Source organism: Momordica charantia (assembly GCF_013281855.1).
Source record: "Momordica charantia cultivar OHB3-1 chromosome 11 unlocalized genomic scaffold, Mcharantia_2.0 BLBB01000011.1, whole genome shotgun sequence".
NCBI classification, from domain to species: Eukaryota; Viridiplantae; Streptophyta; class Magnoliopsida; order Cucurbitales; family Cucurbitaceae; genus Momordica; species Momordica charantia.
The window spans coordinates 4,552,433-4,571,393 of record NW_028275159.1 but is presented as its reverse complement, the minus strand read 5'-3'; the positions used below and the strand labels follow the sequence as shown (position 1 = coordinate 4,571,393).

General features: G+C 35.3%; 4 protein-coding genes across 4 annotated transcripts; 3 read left to right on the top strand and 1 right to left on the bottom strand.

The window, feature by feature from the left end:
* Positions 1 to 1,593: 1,593 nt before the first annotated feature.
* On the bottom strand, positions 1,594 to 3,151 carry LOC148208032 (RING-H2 finger protein ATL11-like). Its single transcript, XM_088119879.1, has one exon. The coding sequence runs from the start codon at positions 2,813 to 2,815 to the stop codon at positions 1,754 to 1,756; it is 1,062 nt and encodes a 353-aa protein (XP_087976005.1). The 5' UTR covers positions 2,816 to 3,151; the 3' UTR covers positions 1,594 to 1,753.
* A 2,504-nt stretch (positions 3,152 to 5,655) lies between these two features.
* LOC111014467 (uncharacterized) lies at positions 5,656 to 8,751 on the top strand. The gene is made up of 7 exons (XM_022289247.2): positions 5,656 to 5,748; positions 5,851 to 6,097; positions 6,203 to 6,475; positions 7,368 to 7,525; positions 7,688 to 7,793; positions 7,892 to 8,014; positions 8,304 to 8,751. The coding sequence occupies exons 2-7, from the start codon at positions 5,906 to 5,908 to the stop codon at positions 8,439 to 8,441; spliced, it is 990 nt and encodes a 329-aa protein (XP_022144939.1). The 5' UTR covers positions 5,656 to 5,748; positions 5,851 to 5,905; the 3' UTR covers positions 8,442 to 8,751.
* Positions 8,752 to 10,077: 1,326 nt separating this feature from the next.
* Positions 10,078 to 11,957, top strand: LOC111026062 (RNA-binding (RRM/RBD/RNP motifs) family protein). The gene is made up of 4 exons (XM_022304034.2): positions 10,078 to 10,605; positions 10,701 to 10,799; positions 11,152 to 11,439; positions 11,551 to 11,957. Exons 1-4 carry the CDS (start codon positions 10,219 to 10,221, stop codon positions 11,683 to 11,685), a joined length of 909 nt encoding a protein of 302 aa, XP_022159726.1. The 5' UTR covers positions 10,078 to 10,218; the 3' UTR covers positions 11,686 to 11,957.
* A 3,616-nt stretch (positions 11,958 to 15,573) lies between these two features.
* Positions 15,574 to 17,695, top strand: LOC111026073 (blue copper protein). Its single transcript, XM_022304044.2, has 2 exons — positions 15,574 to 16,961; positions 17,129 to 17,695. Exons 1-2 carry the CDS (start codon positions 16,793 to 16,795, stop codon positions 17,551 to 17,553), a joined length of 594 nt encoding a protein of 197 aa, XP_022159736.2. The 5' UTR covers positions 15,574 to 16,792; the 3' UTR covers positions 17,554 to 17,695.
* The last annotated feature ends 1,266 nt before the right edge of the window (positions 17,696 to 18,961 follow it).

The window sequence follows — 18,961 nt, the reverse complement described above, 5'->3', positions numbered from 1 at the left end:
ATGTTGATGAAGTACTTGAATAGCTATTGCCATGTATGTTAGATGGTGGCAATTATATGTATAGACAGGACAATATGTCAATGGAAGCTTACAACAGGCAAGGAGGTATGTTGGCCATTAGTTGCATCTTCTTTAGTATATTCTAAAGCAAAATATTATTAGCAAGTGTGACATCAAAAGTAGATACTTGTTAGTTGCCACTCACAAATTATAATATAACTCAACTTCTAAGCTATATACAAAAGGCTTAATTATTACAGGAAAAGGCAATGGCTTTGATATTTTGTTATAGGAAAACACTCCATATCATCACACTTTTCACGTCTGGTATTAAATAGGAATTTTGATCTAGTAGATACAAAATTGAAAATTTGAAGATTTATTAGATACTTTTAAAAGTTGAATTCAAGGCTTGAGAATTAAAAAAGAATGTTGAATATATCAAGTAAATACACAAAATTAAAAGTTCATGGACTTTTAAAAGTCTTTAAAATCTAAGAATTTATTAACTACAAAATTGAGAATTCTAGATAATTTTTAAGGTTTAGAAAACATAGTGGATTTTTTTTGTTTGTTTTTGTTTTGAGTTTAATGGTTGTGAAGTAGGGGAGAATCATCCATTTTTTAGATGATATTAAGTGTATTTATCAAATTAGACTATTATCGGATTGACATAAATGGCTAGTTGAAGTACATATATTAATAGTTGAAATATAAATGATGACCAAGTCATTTATAACTCTCAAAAATGTCAAAATATTTAGAATAAGATAGTTGATCTTATCTAGAAATAAGGCAGCGGAAGTTTATTAGGTATTATACAATCATTATCAACGAGGATTTAAAATATCAACAGAAACAGACAACATTATTTGATTATTTAGATTTCATTTCTACACTAGTATAGGTAACATTAATTTTTTTAAAAAATTACTCTATTAGTTACTACTTACCATTTACCAGATTAGGTCCAATAAATAGCCCTTCTCTCTTTACCATCACCATTGGGCAAGTAAAGATTCCAAGTCATATAAATCATTAAAAAAAAAAAGAAAAAGAAAATTCTAGTTGGTGGCCAATTTGGTTGGAGAATCAAAGATTAGCCTCTTGCTTTAGTGGGAAGGTAAAATATCAGGACAAGGATTTCTCTTCAGTTCTTGAAATAAATAACATGAAAATCTCAAAATTAAAAAATTAAAAAATAATATAAAGTGGCAGCTTGTTCATGATGCCACTTATAGAATATCGAATATCTTTGTCCACTACCAAAGAAACGTGACTAATTTTTTTTCTTTTTCTTTTTTGTGTACTTTAGTTTTAATATAACATTACAATTACAATTACAGGGTGTATATTAGCCAATGTACTTAAATGTGTTTATTTTTTATTAATAACAATTAAATAAATTAAGTTATGAAGTTAGTTAGAATATTACCAAACACCCAATCAATATATTAATTAAAGTTTAGTCGACAAAATCAACAACCAGAAATATTTGCACGAAATTTGGATGGAATTCTTCACGCAACTATAAAAGAAAAAAAACTAGAAAAAAAAACCCTGGTTTTAGTTACAAATTTGTAAAATGAAAAATGCAACCTATCAATTGTCCTACTTTTGAAATTAATTTTCACTCAATAAAGGTAATAAATGGAAACTTTTCAAAAGCATATTTACAAATTCTCATGGTTTTTAAAAAAATTACTTTTATGGTAATTAATTCTCTCGATCGGTCAAAACCCCAAACCCAGATCTAAGCCGCCGCCGTACTTGGACCGACGCCACTTGGCCTCAGCCGCGCAAACGACCGCTCCCCCACCTCCTCCTCCTTCGTACTCCGGCCGGTTCCCGCCATTCCGGCGACCGGCGCCGGCACCGACAACGTCCGGGAAAAAAGATTCCTTCGATATCCCCGTCTCGAACTCTGTACTCTTGGTAGCTCTGCCCAGCTTCTGGCCCGGTTCAATGTCGAGTTCATCAGCTGGCTTCGGACTTCTGTTGGTAACCTCAGAGTGAACCGATCATGTCCGGTCGAGTTAGACCGCTGAAACATCCCACTCAACCGCCACCCTAACGACCTCGACCGCGACGGAGGGCTCCGGTTCACCATCGGACTTGGAGTCATTACATTTGTCTCTGTGGCTGCTTCTTCGCTGACGTGGCAGTTGTCTACCACCACGATTGACACCTGGTTCGGCGGTGGTGACGGTGGCGGTTCGATCACGATTCTTTCTAAGCCACTGCTCGGATCGAAGTTCTCGATCGTCTTTGTCACTTCCCCGGGTTTGGGGCAGAGATTGGCTCGGCAAACTGGGCAGGTGGAGTGGGAAACTAACCAAGCATCAACGCAGACGGAGTGGAAAACGTGGCTACACTTCGGGATTAAACGCAGCGTATCACTATTTTCGAATTCGTTTAAGCAAACGGCGCACTCTAGTGAACTTTTGCCGATTTTGAGCCCTTTCACCGTCGAGTACACGAACGTCGGGAACGTTGCGATGAACGCCGGATCCAATCCACGCGCTGGCCTCCACGGCATGCCACCACCGCCTCCGACTCCGATGACAGGGCCTCTTCCGAAGCGACGCTCTCTACAGCGGCGCGTGTAGACGGATAAAATGCCGAGAAAAAAGAAGGCGGAAATCAGCGCAACGAATGCGATAGCCATGTTTTTACTGACCTCCGGCCCCGACGGAACCGATATCGTTCCGGCGCCAGACTCCTGCGCAGTGGCGGCCGGCAGAGGCAACAGAAGTAACAAAAATTGGCGGGTGAGGACGTGATTCTTCTTCCTGATTTCCATCGTTGGAAGCATCAACAGGCCAATTGAGGAGAGAATTGAAATAATCGCGAAAATCCGGTGATATGAATTTCCTTTTTCCTTTTATAATTGCGAAAAAATTAGGGTAAAAATGGGGAAGAGGCGGCGGAATTCAATCTTTTGGAATTGCGACGGATAGGAGAGAAAGAGGCGATGGCGAATGGCGATTTGGGTTTGGTTGAAGAGAAGAAGCAGAAATTGAAATTAAAATTCAGGAGCATTGGAGTTGACTTCTCTGGGAGATGAAGACGAAGAGGAAGAGAGAGAGAGTTTTCGCAGGTTGACAACCATTTGAGAAACCGATGGTGGCCACGTATAATATCGAAATTATTAAATTTTATTGTAACTAAAAAAAATGTTATTTTATTAACTTTAAATTAATGTCATTTTATATAATATAATGATTGACTGAATAATTAATCAACGATATAAATATTTGAAGTCGATGTCAAAATGTTAATTGAAAGTAGTACTTAATACCAAGTTGTTAAATTTATTTTATCAAAACACTAATTTATTTTAATCGATTAAAATATTTTATTGTGATCGGTTTGAATTAGTATATTAGACCATCAAATAACTAATAAAAATTAGTATAAAATATCTGAAATTGAAAATAATATACGTATATTTAAACATATGACCTCTTTTACTATGAAGTAGAGTTCATATTCTATATGTTCGTCAAAATAAATGATATTAATTTTATATTTTTTAACATTAAATCAGAAGTACGAATCCAATTTTATATTTTATTATATCAAAACTAATAATCATTTAATTAATAAAACTTAAAATATCACTAAATAAAATAGAGTTTCCTTTAAATAATAAATACAAATGGTCAAAACAAACCTAATTAGATGGTAATTGATATATATCTCTAAAAGATCGTGAATTAGATCCCAACTCATATGTTGTACTAAAAAATAAATAAACTCTCAAGTGTTGCACTGAAATAATAATAATAATAATAATAAATAGATAGGTACAAATGAATTCAATATATAGATATTTGTAAAATAATAAATCCTTTAAAACAAATGAGTCATCCGTTTCGCCGTCCAATGACAGCCACCGCTCATCCATCAGGTCGTAACTTGAAAGGGAAGTCGAATGACGACATGTCGTTCTCATCCTTTTTATAAGGCTGACTTGTAAATTTCATTTCATTTGCAATACTTTTTTTTTTCTTTGCTATACTACCATACATTTTCAAACACTAGTTTAAATGCAAGCCATTTTTGAGAAAAAACAAATCCACTCTTTGTGAGCTATTTTACAGATATATAATCCTCTTCTACTTCAATTCATTTTTATTTTATATCAAATTGAATATAGCTCAACAGTTGAGACATGTTGCAATTTTTTATTATTGCATTTGTTGTACTAAAAACAATTGTATTTTATAGATACAAATTTTTAATTATAAATTTAGTCTATAACTTTAAAATTGTCTCAAGATATGTAATAGTATATTATGTACGGTAGATTTAAGTCATATTCTTATTATAACCCAAATTGAATTTTGTCCCGGTTAGAACTATGATGTTTCAATATTATGTTTAACTAGTTTGTGAATTTTAAAAACATCAGGTAGATCATTAAATTAAACGTTCATAGATTTATTATAAAATTTTAAAAGCAATGATCTATTATAAACAAAGTTGTAAATATTAGAGACTTACCATACAAATTTTAAAATTAATAGATTAATTAGACATAACATTAAAAGTTAAGTTTAGAGTTTGAACTTGTACAGTACCCTGCAATCTTATGTCCAATAATAATAAAAAAAGGATATATAATAAGGAAAAAAAAGACATATTCCATTCATTTCAATTTCTACAATTGTGTTATGTATAACATGACTTGTCCTTAAAATAATCACAATTTACATTTTGGATTCATAAATGTAAAACAAGTTTGAAAAATGAAAAATAATACTATAAATAATGTTGGGAATCATCCAAGCCAGAACCAGAGTTGACCAAATAATAAAAAAAAAAAATATATATATATATATATATATGTGTATATTATTGAGGAAGGACCAAATAAAATATATAAAAGATTTATAAGCATGTCTTTCTGATATATATATATATATATATATATATTGCCCTTTCCTAATTATCTGACCTGATCCTACAAATAAATAGTTATTTTATATACCAATATTTTTGTTCAATTTGGCTGACTAATTATATTATATTATTCGATTTATAATTTTGCATTATTTATTAGTTGAGTCAGTTTTATTGAATATGAATATACTACAAAACTTATGTCGCTTTCTTTATATATATAATTTTTACGAAGGGTAAAGACAATAAAAAAATAATTAAAAAACAAAGGGTCCTAACATCCAAATTACAAGTGAATTTGTGAATATTAAAATTGACAGACGAATAACTACTTACTGAAAATTGGTAGAAATTCAGAGAATAATTTAGGTCATTTAAGAAGATAATTTTATAATTATTTCTCAAAATTTTTTAAAAGGTTCATAGAATATTCACTTTTTGTTTTTAAATTGTGGCCTACTAAATTTATGCAAATTAACTAATGTCAGGTAAACTATCATCAACCAAATTTAATATTCATGGATGGAAAAGACATCATTCAAAATTGCTAAAATGTAACGACCGAATTCAAACTTTTTTTTAAATATTAAGAATAATTTGAAAAAAAAAAAACCAAACTTTAGGACTAAAAAAGAAAACCGGAAGGAAAAAAGTTCTAAGTTGGGCCGAAGCCCGATGGGCTAGCAAGCCCACAAGCCCACTGGAACTCAAATATTCAGAAGAGGAACCAATAATTTATCTGACGCGCCCACAAATGCGATCCGCTCTCATTCAAACTGGCGCCATAACGGCTACATCTCAAAAGCCACAAATTTCGATTACAGTAGATTTCGAAAGGAGGTTGGCGAACTCCGTTTGAATTCTTTGTTTTCGAATTAGTATTCAAGTTTTGGAGATTTCGCTTACACCTCCGTTCCATTTCCGGTGTCTTTCAATTTCTAGGGTTTTGCTGCAGTTTGGAATTTTTGAAGCACGCTAGGGTTTGCAGAATTCAGTGATGGATCTTCCTCCCGAAGTTGACGATTACATCAAGGAATCAATAGATCATGCATTAGGTCTCCCTGTGTCGACGCAGACGCTGGAGTTGAAGCTTCGTATCTCCCAGGATGCTCAGAGGCGGCTTGGCAATTATTGCGATGTTCTACAGTCCAAAATGAAAGAGAAAGACCGGTTGATTGAGCGCAGTAGGGTTCGTATTTGTGGTTGATTTCTTCTTTTTCGTCTTCTTTGTTTTTTTTTTTTTGGGTTAGTTTTGCGTTTTTCACGACATGGGTTTTTACCTCAATGTTGATAGGCTGAAGCGACAATGAATGCACAAGCTCTCAAGAAATTCGTCGAGGAGAACCGAAAACTGGCTACAGAGTGCTGTTATCTTTCGAACCAATGTCAGAAATGGGAGAGAGAGTGCTCTTTATATGATCATGACCGAGATGCATTGATGGAGTTCGGGAACGAGGCGGATCAGCGTGCGAGGGAGGCTGAGAATCGTGTTCGTGAATTGGAAGCGGAGGTTAGACGGTTATCAGATGAACTGCAGTTCTTTAAACACGAATATGAGATGAAGAGGGTAATAGCATCTCCTCTCAAGCTCTTGGGCGTTGTTAGTTTTATTTATGCATCTTCTCTCAACTCAAGCACCTGGGTGGTGTTAGTTTTACTTATGAAAATGGTAAAATGAAATAGCATTTATTAGCAAACTAGTGAGAATTTCAAATTTTTTTCAATGGAAGGAAAGTAAAGGGCAACTAAGGACATAACATCCACGGTATTGGCCGCATCAAACCAGCAATTTGATTAGGTAAAAGTGAGGTGTGCAAACTTCCATTTCCGGAGAGCGCAGCTCCTATTTGACCGGAAAAAAAAAATACTTGGGTTTACTAGTGTATGTAATATTGCATCCTAGATTGTTTGGATACTTCATAGGCTTTCGATTTTATGTTGAGTGCTATGCTAAAAGATGAACCCTGAGCTGCAGTGTATATATATATACACTCTATACACACACCATTATTTGTCCTTTTGACTGTCTGTTCATTAGTCAAAGGTTCATTGTCATAAAGTGATGATATTGTGTCTCAAATGATTTAATTAATGGAATTGATATTAGGTAACTGTTTAAGTTTGATGTTAATTTTTATTGAAGAATGTTAAAATGTCTCTATAACTGAATAATTAAAAGGTTTATGAGGATAATCTGAGCTTAGAAGTTGCTGTTTAGTTAGTTCATCCAATGTCATCTACTTTGTTGATTGTGTTAGTTGATTGATATAGCCATAGGATAGGTGATATGTGAAAGCTTTTCTTAGTTTAGGAATTATATCTTCAAATTCATATTAAATTTTGCTCTTTCCTTTCACCTCCCACCATTGTCCAAACTTTTAAGATGAAGTAGTCAAGCTGCAGTTCTTCCATTCATTGAAGTTCAAATTGATGAATGCGCATGTTTTACAATGATTCAGGTTGATTCATCTTCTGATGGTAGAGATTTGGAGGATAACTTACTCGAGTTGGTTTTACCAACGTGTAATTGTAATGACAGAGCTACATCTGCCCGTGCATTTTTAGAAGAGAGCGGTGATCAAGATTCAAGCCAAAAGCTTGTGAAAATGTGGAATTGGTGAGATTTTTTTCCTCCTACCTTGTGATATGTCACTACACTATGCCATAAAATTTATGGAACTAAAAAGAATATAATGATAGAAGACAGCATCTTAATAATACAGTTCCCTATGTGTTTGGATTTTTAATTTTGTTAATCTCTGTTGACAATTTCTCCTAGCTTAAAGCCTTCAACTCAAAAGGCACTATCACTAGCTGCCTATGCGAAGGCCGTTGAGAAGGATTGTGAACATCTGAGGGTAAATCTTCAAAGAGCTGAAGAAGAGGTGAGGATTAGCCTTTTTACTGGGTCTCTTTTTGTTTTATGCCCTGCAAACCTTGTTTTGCCCCGATAGTGAAGTAGTTATTCTGGTTGGTTGTGCAGGTGAAGTTGTTGTATGAAGACAATATTCTTCTTGACGAGGAGAACAAGAGGTTGTTGAAACTGCACCAGGAAGATAAAATCCAACATTCCGGCGATAAGCTGGGCAATAGTGGTTCTGCGAAGGTGAGACACATTTATTCGTGTACTAGGAAGTTATACTTTTCTGCTGTCTTGTACAAGTTCGACAACTTAGGCTCCATTGATATTGATTTTGTTTTTAGATTTACATTTTTAAAAGTTGATGCCTACTATTTTACCATTTATTTGGCACGTTTTTCACCTTCCTAGAAAACACACTTAAAGTCTTGACTAAGTTTTGAAAACAGAAATGGTAATAAACAGCTTGCCTTTTTTTCAGCTCGCCAGTTGTTTTTTATTTTGAGATGTAACTCCTTCTTTTACTCTTATGTAGACAAACAAGCGAAAATCATGCCTGAAAATGAGCAGCCCAGTTGAAAGGAAGGTTGATTTTGATGACGTTGGTTCGACACGACTACCTCTTTCGCCCTTGCAACATAACTCCCCCGACTCGAGAATGCGAAAGAAGTAGTTGCAACCCAAAAATAGGTCCCCTCCTCCCTCCATTTTCTTTGTGGCTATTTTGTTGCCTGTGCAGGAAGCATATAGATGATTTGGCTAACATAGCAGTAATTCTGAAATAGAGAACTAGAACATATCCTTTGCCAGTAAGTAGTAAGAACTATTCTATTAAGTTTTCTCTGAATGGAAGAGCCTTTCTTCACTTCTTTGTTTTTTGTGCTGCCCAATGTGACCAAGGAGCTGTTATTTTCATGTCAATGTACCTGAATTCTAGTTGTACCAATTCTGATTTTAAATGATACTTTAGACTTTAGATAGAATGTTGTAGATTTTTTATGCTTAATTAAATACAATGTACTTTGTTTTGGGTAGACAAACTTGTTTGTCTAAAGTCAAATTGTCCTGTTTTTTAGGTGGTGCGTTGACTAAGGAATGAGATTTCTAGAACAGTTTGTTTTTTTTTTTTCCTAAAAATGAAAGATGCCACACATTAGGCATTTTTTTATAAACAAGTTTTAGAACTCTTGAATTTTTCAAATAAATTCCGTAAAACATGCCACAGTTTTAGGAAAAGAGAAAATCCATACTTCTACTGGATTTTCCGATTTTTTGTCTGTGGAGGAGGGGTTCGGCAGTATGTTACACCAAAATTTAAAAATTTATTTTGCTTTTGCAATGAAATCTAAATTAATATACCAAGTTCAACACAGTATAAGATATTTGTATTTGTTTTACATGAGTATGACTCTATGAGTTGGTATAGACATATATTTTTAATTAAAAGTTATTGCTATGTGTATTTTTAAAAAATAACTATTTTAGTATTTATTTACAAAATTTTAACACAAATTTTACACACAAGAATGATAGGAAACTATGACTATATGTTAATAAATTTTTTTTTTGAGATATGTTAATAAATTTATTGAGTATAGCGTCCTACTAAAATTGTTATAAAAAAAAAGGAGATAATTATTCCAAAAAGAGAAAAAAGTCTCAAAAAAGAAAAAAAAAAGACAAAATAGAAAAAGGGACTAAAATAGTCACTATTGAAAAATACATAGACCAGTAAGAAAAAAAAAAGAAAGAAATAATGACTTTGAAAACAGGACATGGATCAATTTTTTACAAAGGGCCACAGTAGACTGATTGAAAGAGATGTAGTGGTAGTTCATTTGTTTTGGATACAAAATATTATGGGTTACAATTCCGTCATTCCCACCTATTACTTCTTCTCATTCCCACCTATTACTTCTTCTCATTCCCACCTATTACTTCTTCTCAGGGCAATGATGGATACTTTACTTCTTTTCAGGGCAATAATGATACTTCTTCTCAGGGCAATGATAGATACTTTACTCTTTTCAGGGCAATAATGAAGTATCCATTGATATCGTCAATTGAGGTTGTCTAAGAATGGAGAGCGCTAGAGATTGACTATTGATTTTTCTCGAAAGATGGTCGAGCAAAGAAATTAAATCATCTTCCACAGCGAATGTAACGATGATAATAATATTATTTGGCTGATAAATAATAAACTGACTCTTAGACAAAAACTTAAATATAAAAAACAAAAATCAACAAAAGTTAAAATAACAAAAGAATATCTAAATTCTAAAGAATATATGTGTTGCGGCACTCTCAAATTCGTTAAAAATATCTGAGAAATCCAATCTGAAACGTCGACGTTTTAATCCTTTTCCGAACTCCCTTATCCAATCCATGGCGTTGCTCTGTATCGCTTCCCAAATTAGAAGAGAGTGAACAGAGTACAGTGAACGCCGGCCATGGCTCTGCTTCGTCTTCCTTGTTCTTCATCTTCCTCCTTCATCCGCTCCAAGCAACGCCACCCAATCTTTCTCGCATCTCTCTCATGCCCGCAAAATCCATCTCATTCTATCCATGGCGACATCCATCTCTCTCTTTCTACTTCTCTCACTCACCACCCTTCCATTTCCATTAGGGCTAAAAGAACCAGCAAGTCGATTTTCCAGTTTGTCTCGGCCTCCCATGACGAAACAGTAGCGAGAGTTCCTTCTGAAAGCGAAGGTCCGAAGATTGGTGCTGATGAATTTTCTCGAACCAGATTGCTTGCGCAGAACGTGCCTTGGAATTCTACTCCTGAGGACATTCGGTCTCTGTTTGAGAAATATGGAACTGTCCTCGACGTGGAGGTATGCCATGCCCTTGCCCGCCGCTCTTGTTTTTCTCTGTGAAAGAGAATTCCTCTTTCCATTTTTGTTTGATGGATTTGGTTTATTTCTTTCAGCTTTCGATGTATAACAAGATCAGAAACAGGGGCTTGGCGTTTGTCACAATGGGATCACCTGAGGAGGCTCTTACGGCGCTCAATAATCTCGAATCGTATGTAAGCAGGCTGTTGTTGTTCTTAATTGGAATGTTTTTCGTTTAGCTTATTTGTTCAGTTTCGTTATTGAGGTTTAATGCAACGTTTACTTTCCATCATGGAAGAATTAACGTATTAGCAGTTCATTGCGTTTAACTTAAGTACTAATTTGGTTTGTGTGTTTGGGGATTGAAAAACCACAACTGATGAAGCAGAAAAAGACCAAGTTTAAATTTGTATCCTGCCCGTGTCCAGCGTGTTGCATTTGCTTAACTTCTGCTTTTGAAAATGTTATTACAAAGGAATCAGTTGTTGATTCTGAATTTTGAACTCTTGTTAGCTTTATTTAATGTACTTGTTCACGTTAATGCAGGAATATGAGGGTCGTACTCTGAGGCTCAATTATGCAAAGATTAAAAAAGAAAAACCTTACCCCCCTCCTGTGAAACCAAAACCAGTTACTTTTAATTTGTTTGTGGCAAATTTGCCATATGACGCAAGAGCAAAGGACCTCAAGGAGTTCTTTGATTCGGGGAGTGGTAATGTAGTTTCTGCACAAGTTATTTTTAATGAGAATCCGAGAAGGTCTTCTGGATATGGTTTTGTGGCCTTCAAAACAAAGAAGGATGCTGAAGCAGCCATTTCTGATTTCCAAGGGAAGGTAATTTCAGTATTGCTACTACCTCATATTGATATTGTTAAAACGAATTACCATAGAATCATCAAGTGAGAAGATCAGCATTCATGTGGTGCGTTCTCTGTTGAAGTGCAGATTTTCATGGGGAGAACACTTCGTGTTGCCCGTAGTAAGCAGTTTGCGAAACTTCCCTCCGAAGATAAATCCCAATCTGAAGTTACATCAACTGATGTTAGTGTGGAGCTAGCTAATGCTGCTGCTCAAGTTTAAAACACGAAAGCTGGTGGACTAAAGAGTTTGCCATTGACCTTTTATTTTTCTTTTTCTTTCTCTTCTTTCTTTTTCCTTTTTGGAGGTAATGCTATCTAGTTATTTGAGTAAAGAACATATTACTTTTCTCTTTCCTTTTACTTATAAATCTCCTACATCTTATGTTTAAAGGACTCGAAGTTGGATACCCCAAAAGAAATCGCACATTACTGAAAATCCATATGGACTAACGAGTGTATATTACATCATTTATTTTATCTTTTCCCCATTCATTTAAGTCTCATTACCCACCCTTGACTCTTGAGTTATTTAAGATATTTAGTTGACCTCTTTTTCTCTTTTGTTTCTTAAAGTCCCAATAGTGCTTTATTTTGATCTCCTTTACTCCTTTCCGAAGAATCAACCTCCTGTTTCAAAAAGAAAAATGATGAAGGTTTTACTAAACGATTGCCCCAAGATGAGGTAATAGGCGTCTTTACTTTGTCTTGTGATCATAAATACTGGTGTACCTTATTAAGGTATTTGTTGAACAAAGTTCCAAGTTGGCCAAGGGGTAACATAGTTTTGGTTTTTGGTTTTAACTTGTTATGAACCTTATTCTTTTGTTGCATTCATCTGCTTATTCTTCTTTCTAGGAATAGAACCTCTTTTCCTTGCTTTATCATCAATAAAATTAGTCGTGAATACTGAATCCTGTGGCTGTGGTATTGCTTTATCATAGAAAGCAAATCGACATGTTTGATTGTGGCTAATTTTAATTGCGACACCATGATCTTAGTTAAAATAAGGTAAATCTTGCTACATATGCATGTTCACACGATCACATTGGGTTAAACCCGGCAAATGTTAACATAACTCCTCTCCAGGTTGTGGCAATTTAGAATTCATAGTCGTTGTCCGACGGATTTCTTGAGTGTTCGCGTTTATTTATGGCATGAAACAACTCGAAGCATGGGTCTAGCTTATTGATGACCCTAAGTTTTCTAGCCTTTTACCGTAGCCTAATAATTACATTGTTTTAAAGAGCCAGGAAAGCAGGAGAACGAGTATTGAGGAAGTGTATGTACTTATACTGATTTCACTTAAATGTCACCTGTCTGAAAACCTGAGATGAAGGACAAACTCTCTGTCTTCCTCCCTACCTCCATTTCTTTTTTCTGCTTGGAGAGAGCAGTGGCGGGGGACTGGCATGTACACTTGAATTGGCATCTTATGATTATGGTGTTCTATTTTGTCTTCCTATATTTCCCCGGTAAAGCCTCTTGGTGGGGTTTGACGAGTCCTCCTTTCTCTTAGGTTGGCAACCCATCTTAATGCATTCTCATTCATGTGGACTACATTGCATAGTCACAGTATTGTATTGAGTCGAGAATGTTAACTGACGATTGGTGCAATTTGCTTTTTGATAGATAGATGGTTGGGTGGGTTGGCACCATTCCTATGTGCATTCTCATTCATGTGTACTCTATTGCACAATCACAGTGTACTGCATCGTTCAGAACAGTAACAGATAATTGGTGTGATTTCATTGTCTGATATTTGCTCTATATAGATAGGTTGGGGGGGGGGGGGGGGGGGGGGGGGGGGGGGAACACAATTGTGTTCATTCTCGTTCATATGTACCATATTGCATAATAACAATTAAAGGCCAAAATTGCTGTAGAAAGATGGGTTGTTGGGACCCCGGGGGGGGGGGGGGGGGGGGGGGGGGTTACATTTCCTACGTGCTGTGAACTATGTTGCTTAATCACAGCATTGTACTGAATCGAGAACTTTAAAGGGATGGCCTCTGCAATTTGTTTTTTTAGATAATTGCTTTATATGCCTAAAGCTCCGATCAAGATGCAATAGACATTGAGTTCTTGAACGTCATGACTTCATTCTGTCATTTGAACTATGTTATGTGGTTTCTGGAGCAAGTATTGAAGGTGCCAGATATTATCCCCAAATGCACTGTTCATTGTTTATTCTTGTTCAAGCCATGATAAGTTGACCTTCTTCGTTAGAACATAAATGATTCAGATTACTTTATTGTTTCTCTGTTTGCTTCTTCTCGCCTTCTAAAGTGGCATGTGGATAGGGTTGGAGTTATGGCGTAAGTCTGCATTTCTGTTTGAATGCATTTTGAAGCCTATGTCTCTGTTGTCCTTTATATTAATACTTGGTTAGAAATATGATTCATTGCTTTTTCGCACTCTAGTAGGGTTGTTTGGAAGGTCATTTTTCGTTTAAGTTGCTTATCGCGTGCTGATGATGTCGAATTTGCTTGTGGCTAAATTAAATTATCTCAGGTTTGGGACAGAAAAGAGAGAATATTTTGATTTAGAAAGAGAGATGCTGGTTGTTGTTAAATTTTCCCGCAAGCCAGTTGGTTTAACTTTGAAGGCGTAGCAGGAGTTGCAGTCTGTAGAGTTGAGCTTAAGTGCTTTTAAAGTATTTTAAATACAAACTTAAATGTTATAAACTTCACCATTGCTCTGAACTTTTTGTCCTCTGCAGGAACAGATGCTTGATCAAGAGAAAACGTGCAATCTATTGCAAAGTTAAGAACATCTTTTAAATGCTTTTGTTTTAGCTGTTGAACATAATGCTTCCCCACTTATGATCTCTGTAAATCAGATAGGTACATGACTGTGGTTCTAGTTAGATTCACTCATCATCTCGAGATGAGACTAGTAAATATATGTTTTTTTTAGTATAAGTGGAGATGGGAGATTCGAACCAATAACCTCTTGATCTGATATAGGTGTCAATTACCCCCAAGCTAAGCACATATTGACGATTAACAAACGTTGAATGACCTTTAAACATATTTTTTTTCCCATTTAGTTACATATTTTTTTCCCATTTAGTTCAGTACCCAGTTTTAAAACATTATTGTCTTGATTCACAGTGAAAAAAGAAAGGATACATTGCCTTTGTATTAGTTAACATTCTTGTCAAACTTCTCCAAGGGAGTTGAATAATTAGAAATAAGAGACCTTTAGATGATTGATACCATCAACTTGTGCTACGAAGCATGGATATGGACACGACACGAACATGTCATTTTCTAAAAATCTCGGACACGAACACGACAAAGACACGTTTATTATAATATACAATTTTTTTTATGTATATATCATTTTTATACCAGAAGTAAATTCATTTGCATTTTTATGCTTAAAAAAATGACTTTGATGTATTTTGTTATCAAAATATATTATTTTATCCTGTATTACTTTTTAGGTCTATTCTCATGCTTAACAAGTGTTGTTTCACATTTGTCTAACAAGTGTCGGATCAATATTTACTTTATACAAATAGTGTCTCACACACATCTATTGAACTAACAAATGTATGATCTAATTCGTGTCAATTAAGTGTTAGAGTGATCCATAGGTTACCCAAACTAAAGTACCTGTGCCTCTTAGTGCTTTATGTTACCACAAATCTGGCATTGCCCAGTTTGGCAATTAAGTTGCATAAAGATTTCTGTTCTCTATACTCTAAAGGTAGGGAAGCTGTGGAGAAGAACAGAGGAGTAGTTGGCTTGAAGCCTACGAGGGCCCCATTAGAGCCCCAACTGGAAGGCACTTCTTCTGAACCTCAATCCACGTGGAGCTATGTTAATGGCAGTGCACAAATTGGGGATGGTTTTGGTGAGTTTCAAGTTTATAGTGCCAAACCACCTCATTTTGCTGTTTATTTAGGCAATAATGCAAACGGTTCATCTTCCTTATAATGACTTCCTTTGGCCCTTTTACTTTTAGACTCTTCTTTGTTTGGTGGAATGTTTTATCATGACCAACCACAGCTAAAGTTCAAACTTCACCAACATGTCTTCACCAACATGTCTAAGTTGCAAGAGTTCAACCGTGAGAATTGGGTTAGTTTATAATTTTCGTTCAAGATTTAAATTCTCGAATCCTATTTGTATCTTCGTAGAAACGAAAAGTTCACCTGGATCTGTGATAATATCTCCAACAAGATTTAACGAACAAGTCTTGCTTTTACATGAGATTGTCATTTTAATTCCTCCAATTTCACAGCTAATTTCTTCATTGACATATATTTTGGAAGGTTTAGTAGACTTGAAGCATTCATTATATATCATGCCACCCCATGGCATAATTGTACAAACTTTAAATTATGGTGTTTTAAGCCCATAGCCATGGCATCTTTTCAATCACTTTCTCAAGTCATTATAATCCCATAGACTTTATACCACACCAACCGCAAAATTGTGATCCCAAGGAAATGGCAGAAAAACTATCATTGTCTGCACAAACAAGATCTAGCCAGCTTTCACATGCATTTCTTCATTTGCACACAACCTACCATTTGACTCATGTGAAGGAAGTTTGATAAAAAATACATGAAAAGTAAAGTAATTGACCTGCTTGGATATATGCATAATTTACTTCATTAAGCTATGTATTCCAACAACTTAACAGAAAGAAATGGTTTCTTGAAGATATGGTCATCTCAGCCAGTTAAAGGCAAGAACTCATAAATGTTACGTCATTCATTACAAGTGTTCCAAAAATACTGTTAATCTCAATGCTATACTTTAATGGTCTTTATAATGTAAAGAAATACTATTTTATTTTTTAACATTTGAACCCACTATAAGGTTTAATTTTGAACTATTAGACTAAATTCAAATCCTCTCCATGTAAATAACTAATTTAGAGTAGAAAGTACTTGTCAAAAGTAGGAAAATACTTAAGTCCTCACTGGTTAAGATCTATCTCTATGTTGGCACTTCTTCCGGAGCTAGCGAGCCTCGGAGGGGTGGACACTACTAACCAAACCACCACTGTTAAAAAACTGACAAGTTTTTACATTTCTCTCTTAATTGTCAAATATTTAACCAAATAGGTTATCTATTTTGCCCAAAAAGATATTAGGTAAAAAGTATGAGTTAAGTTATCACCACACTACCAAAATTATTTGCACTAAGACCAAAATTTACTGACTCTCCTAACAACAACAGCTCCCCCTTTTTCCCATTATATATATTCAAAACCTTCAATCCTCTGTTTCCATCTGGAAATCCCTGTGTAGTGTGTAGCCCTCTCTACTCTAACGCACACCACTTCACTTGTTGAATCAATTACCTTCAATGGCGAGCTTCCATGCCGGAGTTGTTTGCCTTCTGGTTCTTGGCTTCTCCATGGTGGAGCCGAATGCGGCCACGGTTTACACCGTCGGAGACACTTCCGGTTGGGGCCTCGGCGTTGATTATAGCACATGGACTTCCGGGAAGACCTTCCTTGTTGGCGATAAACTTGGTTTGCTCATATTTCATCTATTTTTTTTTCATGGGAATAACGTCGAACACCTTGCGTGCATTTGTATTTGGTCATATTATTCTATTTTTCTCTTGTGGGAATAACGTCGAACACCTTTCGTGCATTCGTATTTACTTAAATTCCCTCTTCAAATTTCTTCGTGACAGCGTTCAGCTATGCCGGAGGGCACACGGTGGACGAAGTAACTGCCAGTGATTACAAAGCCTGCACCGCCGGAAACTCCATAACTTCAGATAGTTCAGGCTCCACCACCATCACCTTAAAGACCGCCGGAACTCACTACTTCATTTGCAGCGCCATGGGGCACTGCGATGGCGGCATGAAGCTCTCTGTCACAGTCGCCGCCGGAGGATCTCCCACTTCTCCATCTTCAGGGGGAGGCAGCTCCTCCACCCCGGCGTCGCCGGCAAGTGACACGCCTTCAGCCACCGGGACCACACCGGCGGCGACCACGCCGACGACAAAGCTTCCTGCTGGTTCGCCGAATTCAGCGCTGTCTCTTCTCCCCAAATTCTACGTCGCCGTTGTGGCGATTTTGGTGGGTTCATGGGCGTTGGCTATGCATTATTGAGGATTTGAATTCGGTAAAGGCATATAGATATATAGATATTATGTGGTGGCCGGCGCTGGTTTTGGCCGGGATAGAGGCAGTGCGATTTCGCTTTCTCATTTGTTTTATATATGATTGGTCGCTTCGGTTGGTCTATTTTTCACATCGTTTCGTTGTTAGAATTTTTAATTTAATTTTGTCTCTTTTTCCCTCAAAATTCAACAATTTCCTTTCAGCTTGCTATTGGTCTGTGCTAATACTATGTAAAAATAAAATATTATTTTCCCCTCTTTTTTAAGGTTAAATAAATAAAATATTATTTTTAGGGTTAGGTCATAAATTTTTTAGGACGGTATCTAATAAATTTTTCAACTTTGAAAAGTTTTTAATAAATTCATAAATTTCCAAGTTTATGAGTGGTGTCTAATAATTTTTTTCGACTTTGAAAAGTTTTAAATAAATTTATGAATTTTCAATCAACGTCTTAAATAAATTTATGAATAATTTTCAATATTGTGGTAGGTATCTCAATTTTTTATTTTGGATTCAATAGACCTTTAGACTTTGGCTTGAAACAAATTAGGAATACGTGAGTTTAATCCTTCGATGTTTATTGAAGGGAGTGAAATGGTAGTTACTAATTATTGTTGAACTAGGTTGATATTAACTTTTCAAATAAATTTTGGAAAATATTGACTTTTCAAATAAATTCTGGAAATTACAAAAGTAAGGTGTTCTTTAATATTTGAAAAATACTTAACATTATAAAATCTTGTCATGAATGTAGACCACGTATTAATATAAATATATTATTGAACTATTTTATAGATCGACTAAAGTGATATGTAATTTAATGGATTTATGGACTTCCACATTTATTAAGATGAATACTCAAGAGAAGAGTTTTGATTTGTTTAGTTGAAGTACTTTTGAGTTTGATATTAGTATAACACGATTGAACTCAAATTTGATTATTTTTCATCGACAGTTATTGATTCTAATAATTTAATAGGCATAATATTGAAGAAATTGCTTTTGCTAGCGATTCTATAATTTAACATAAGTTCTCACCTTTACCCTGCTATTAAAACTAACCGTAGAAAAATAACTAAAAGATACTTTAGATCTATTTCATCCATCCAACAGCAGCAAAAATTTAAAATATTAGTCACAAAAATAAAAGGTGAAAACAAAATACTAATAAATAAAAAAGAAATGGACAGAAGAAAAGTTTGGGTAGAAAAAGAAAGAAAAAACCTTCAAAACGTGAAAAATCCCTCAGAAAATAGAATTTATGATGGGCCATTGGGCCCAGGGCCCAAAAAAGGAGTGGGCCCAAAGGCAACACAGGTTGGCGTTTTTTCTTTTGAAAAAGACGAAGGTACTGTGGAAATGCACATGGGGAAAGCGTAGGAGCGCACAAAGCGAC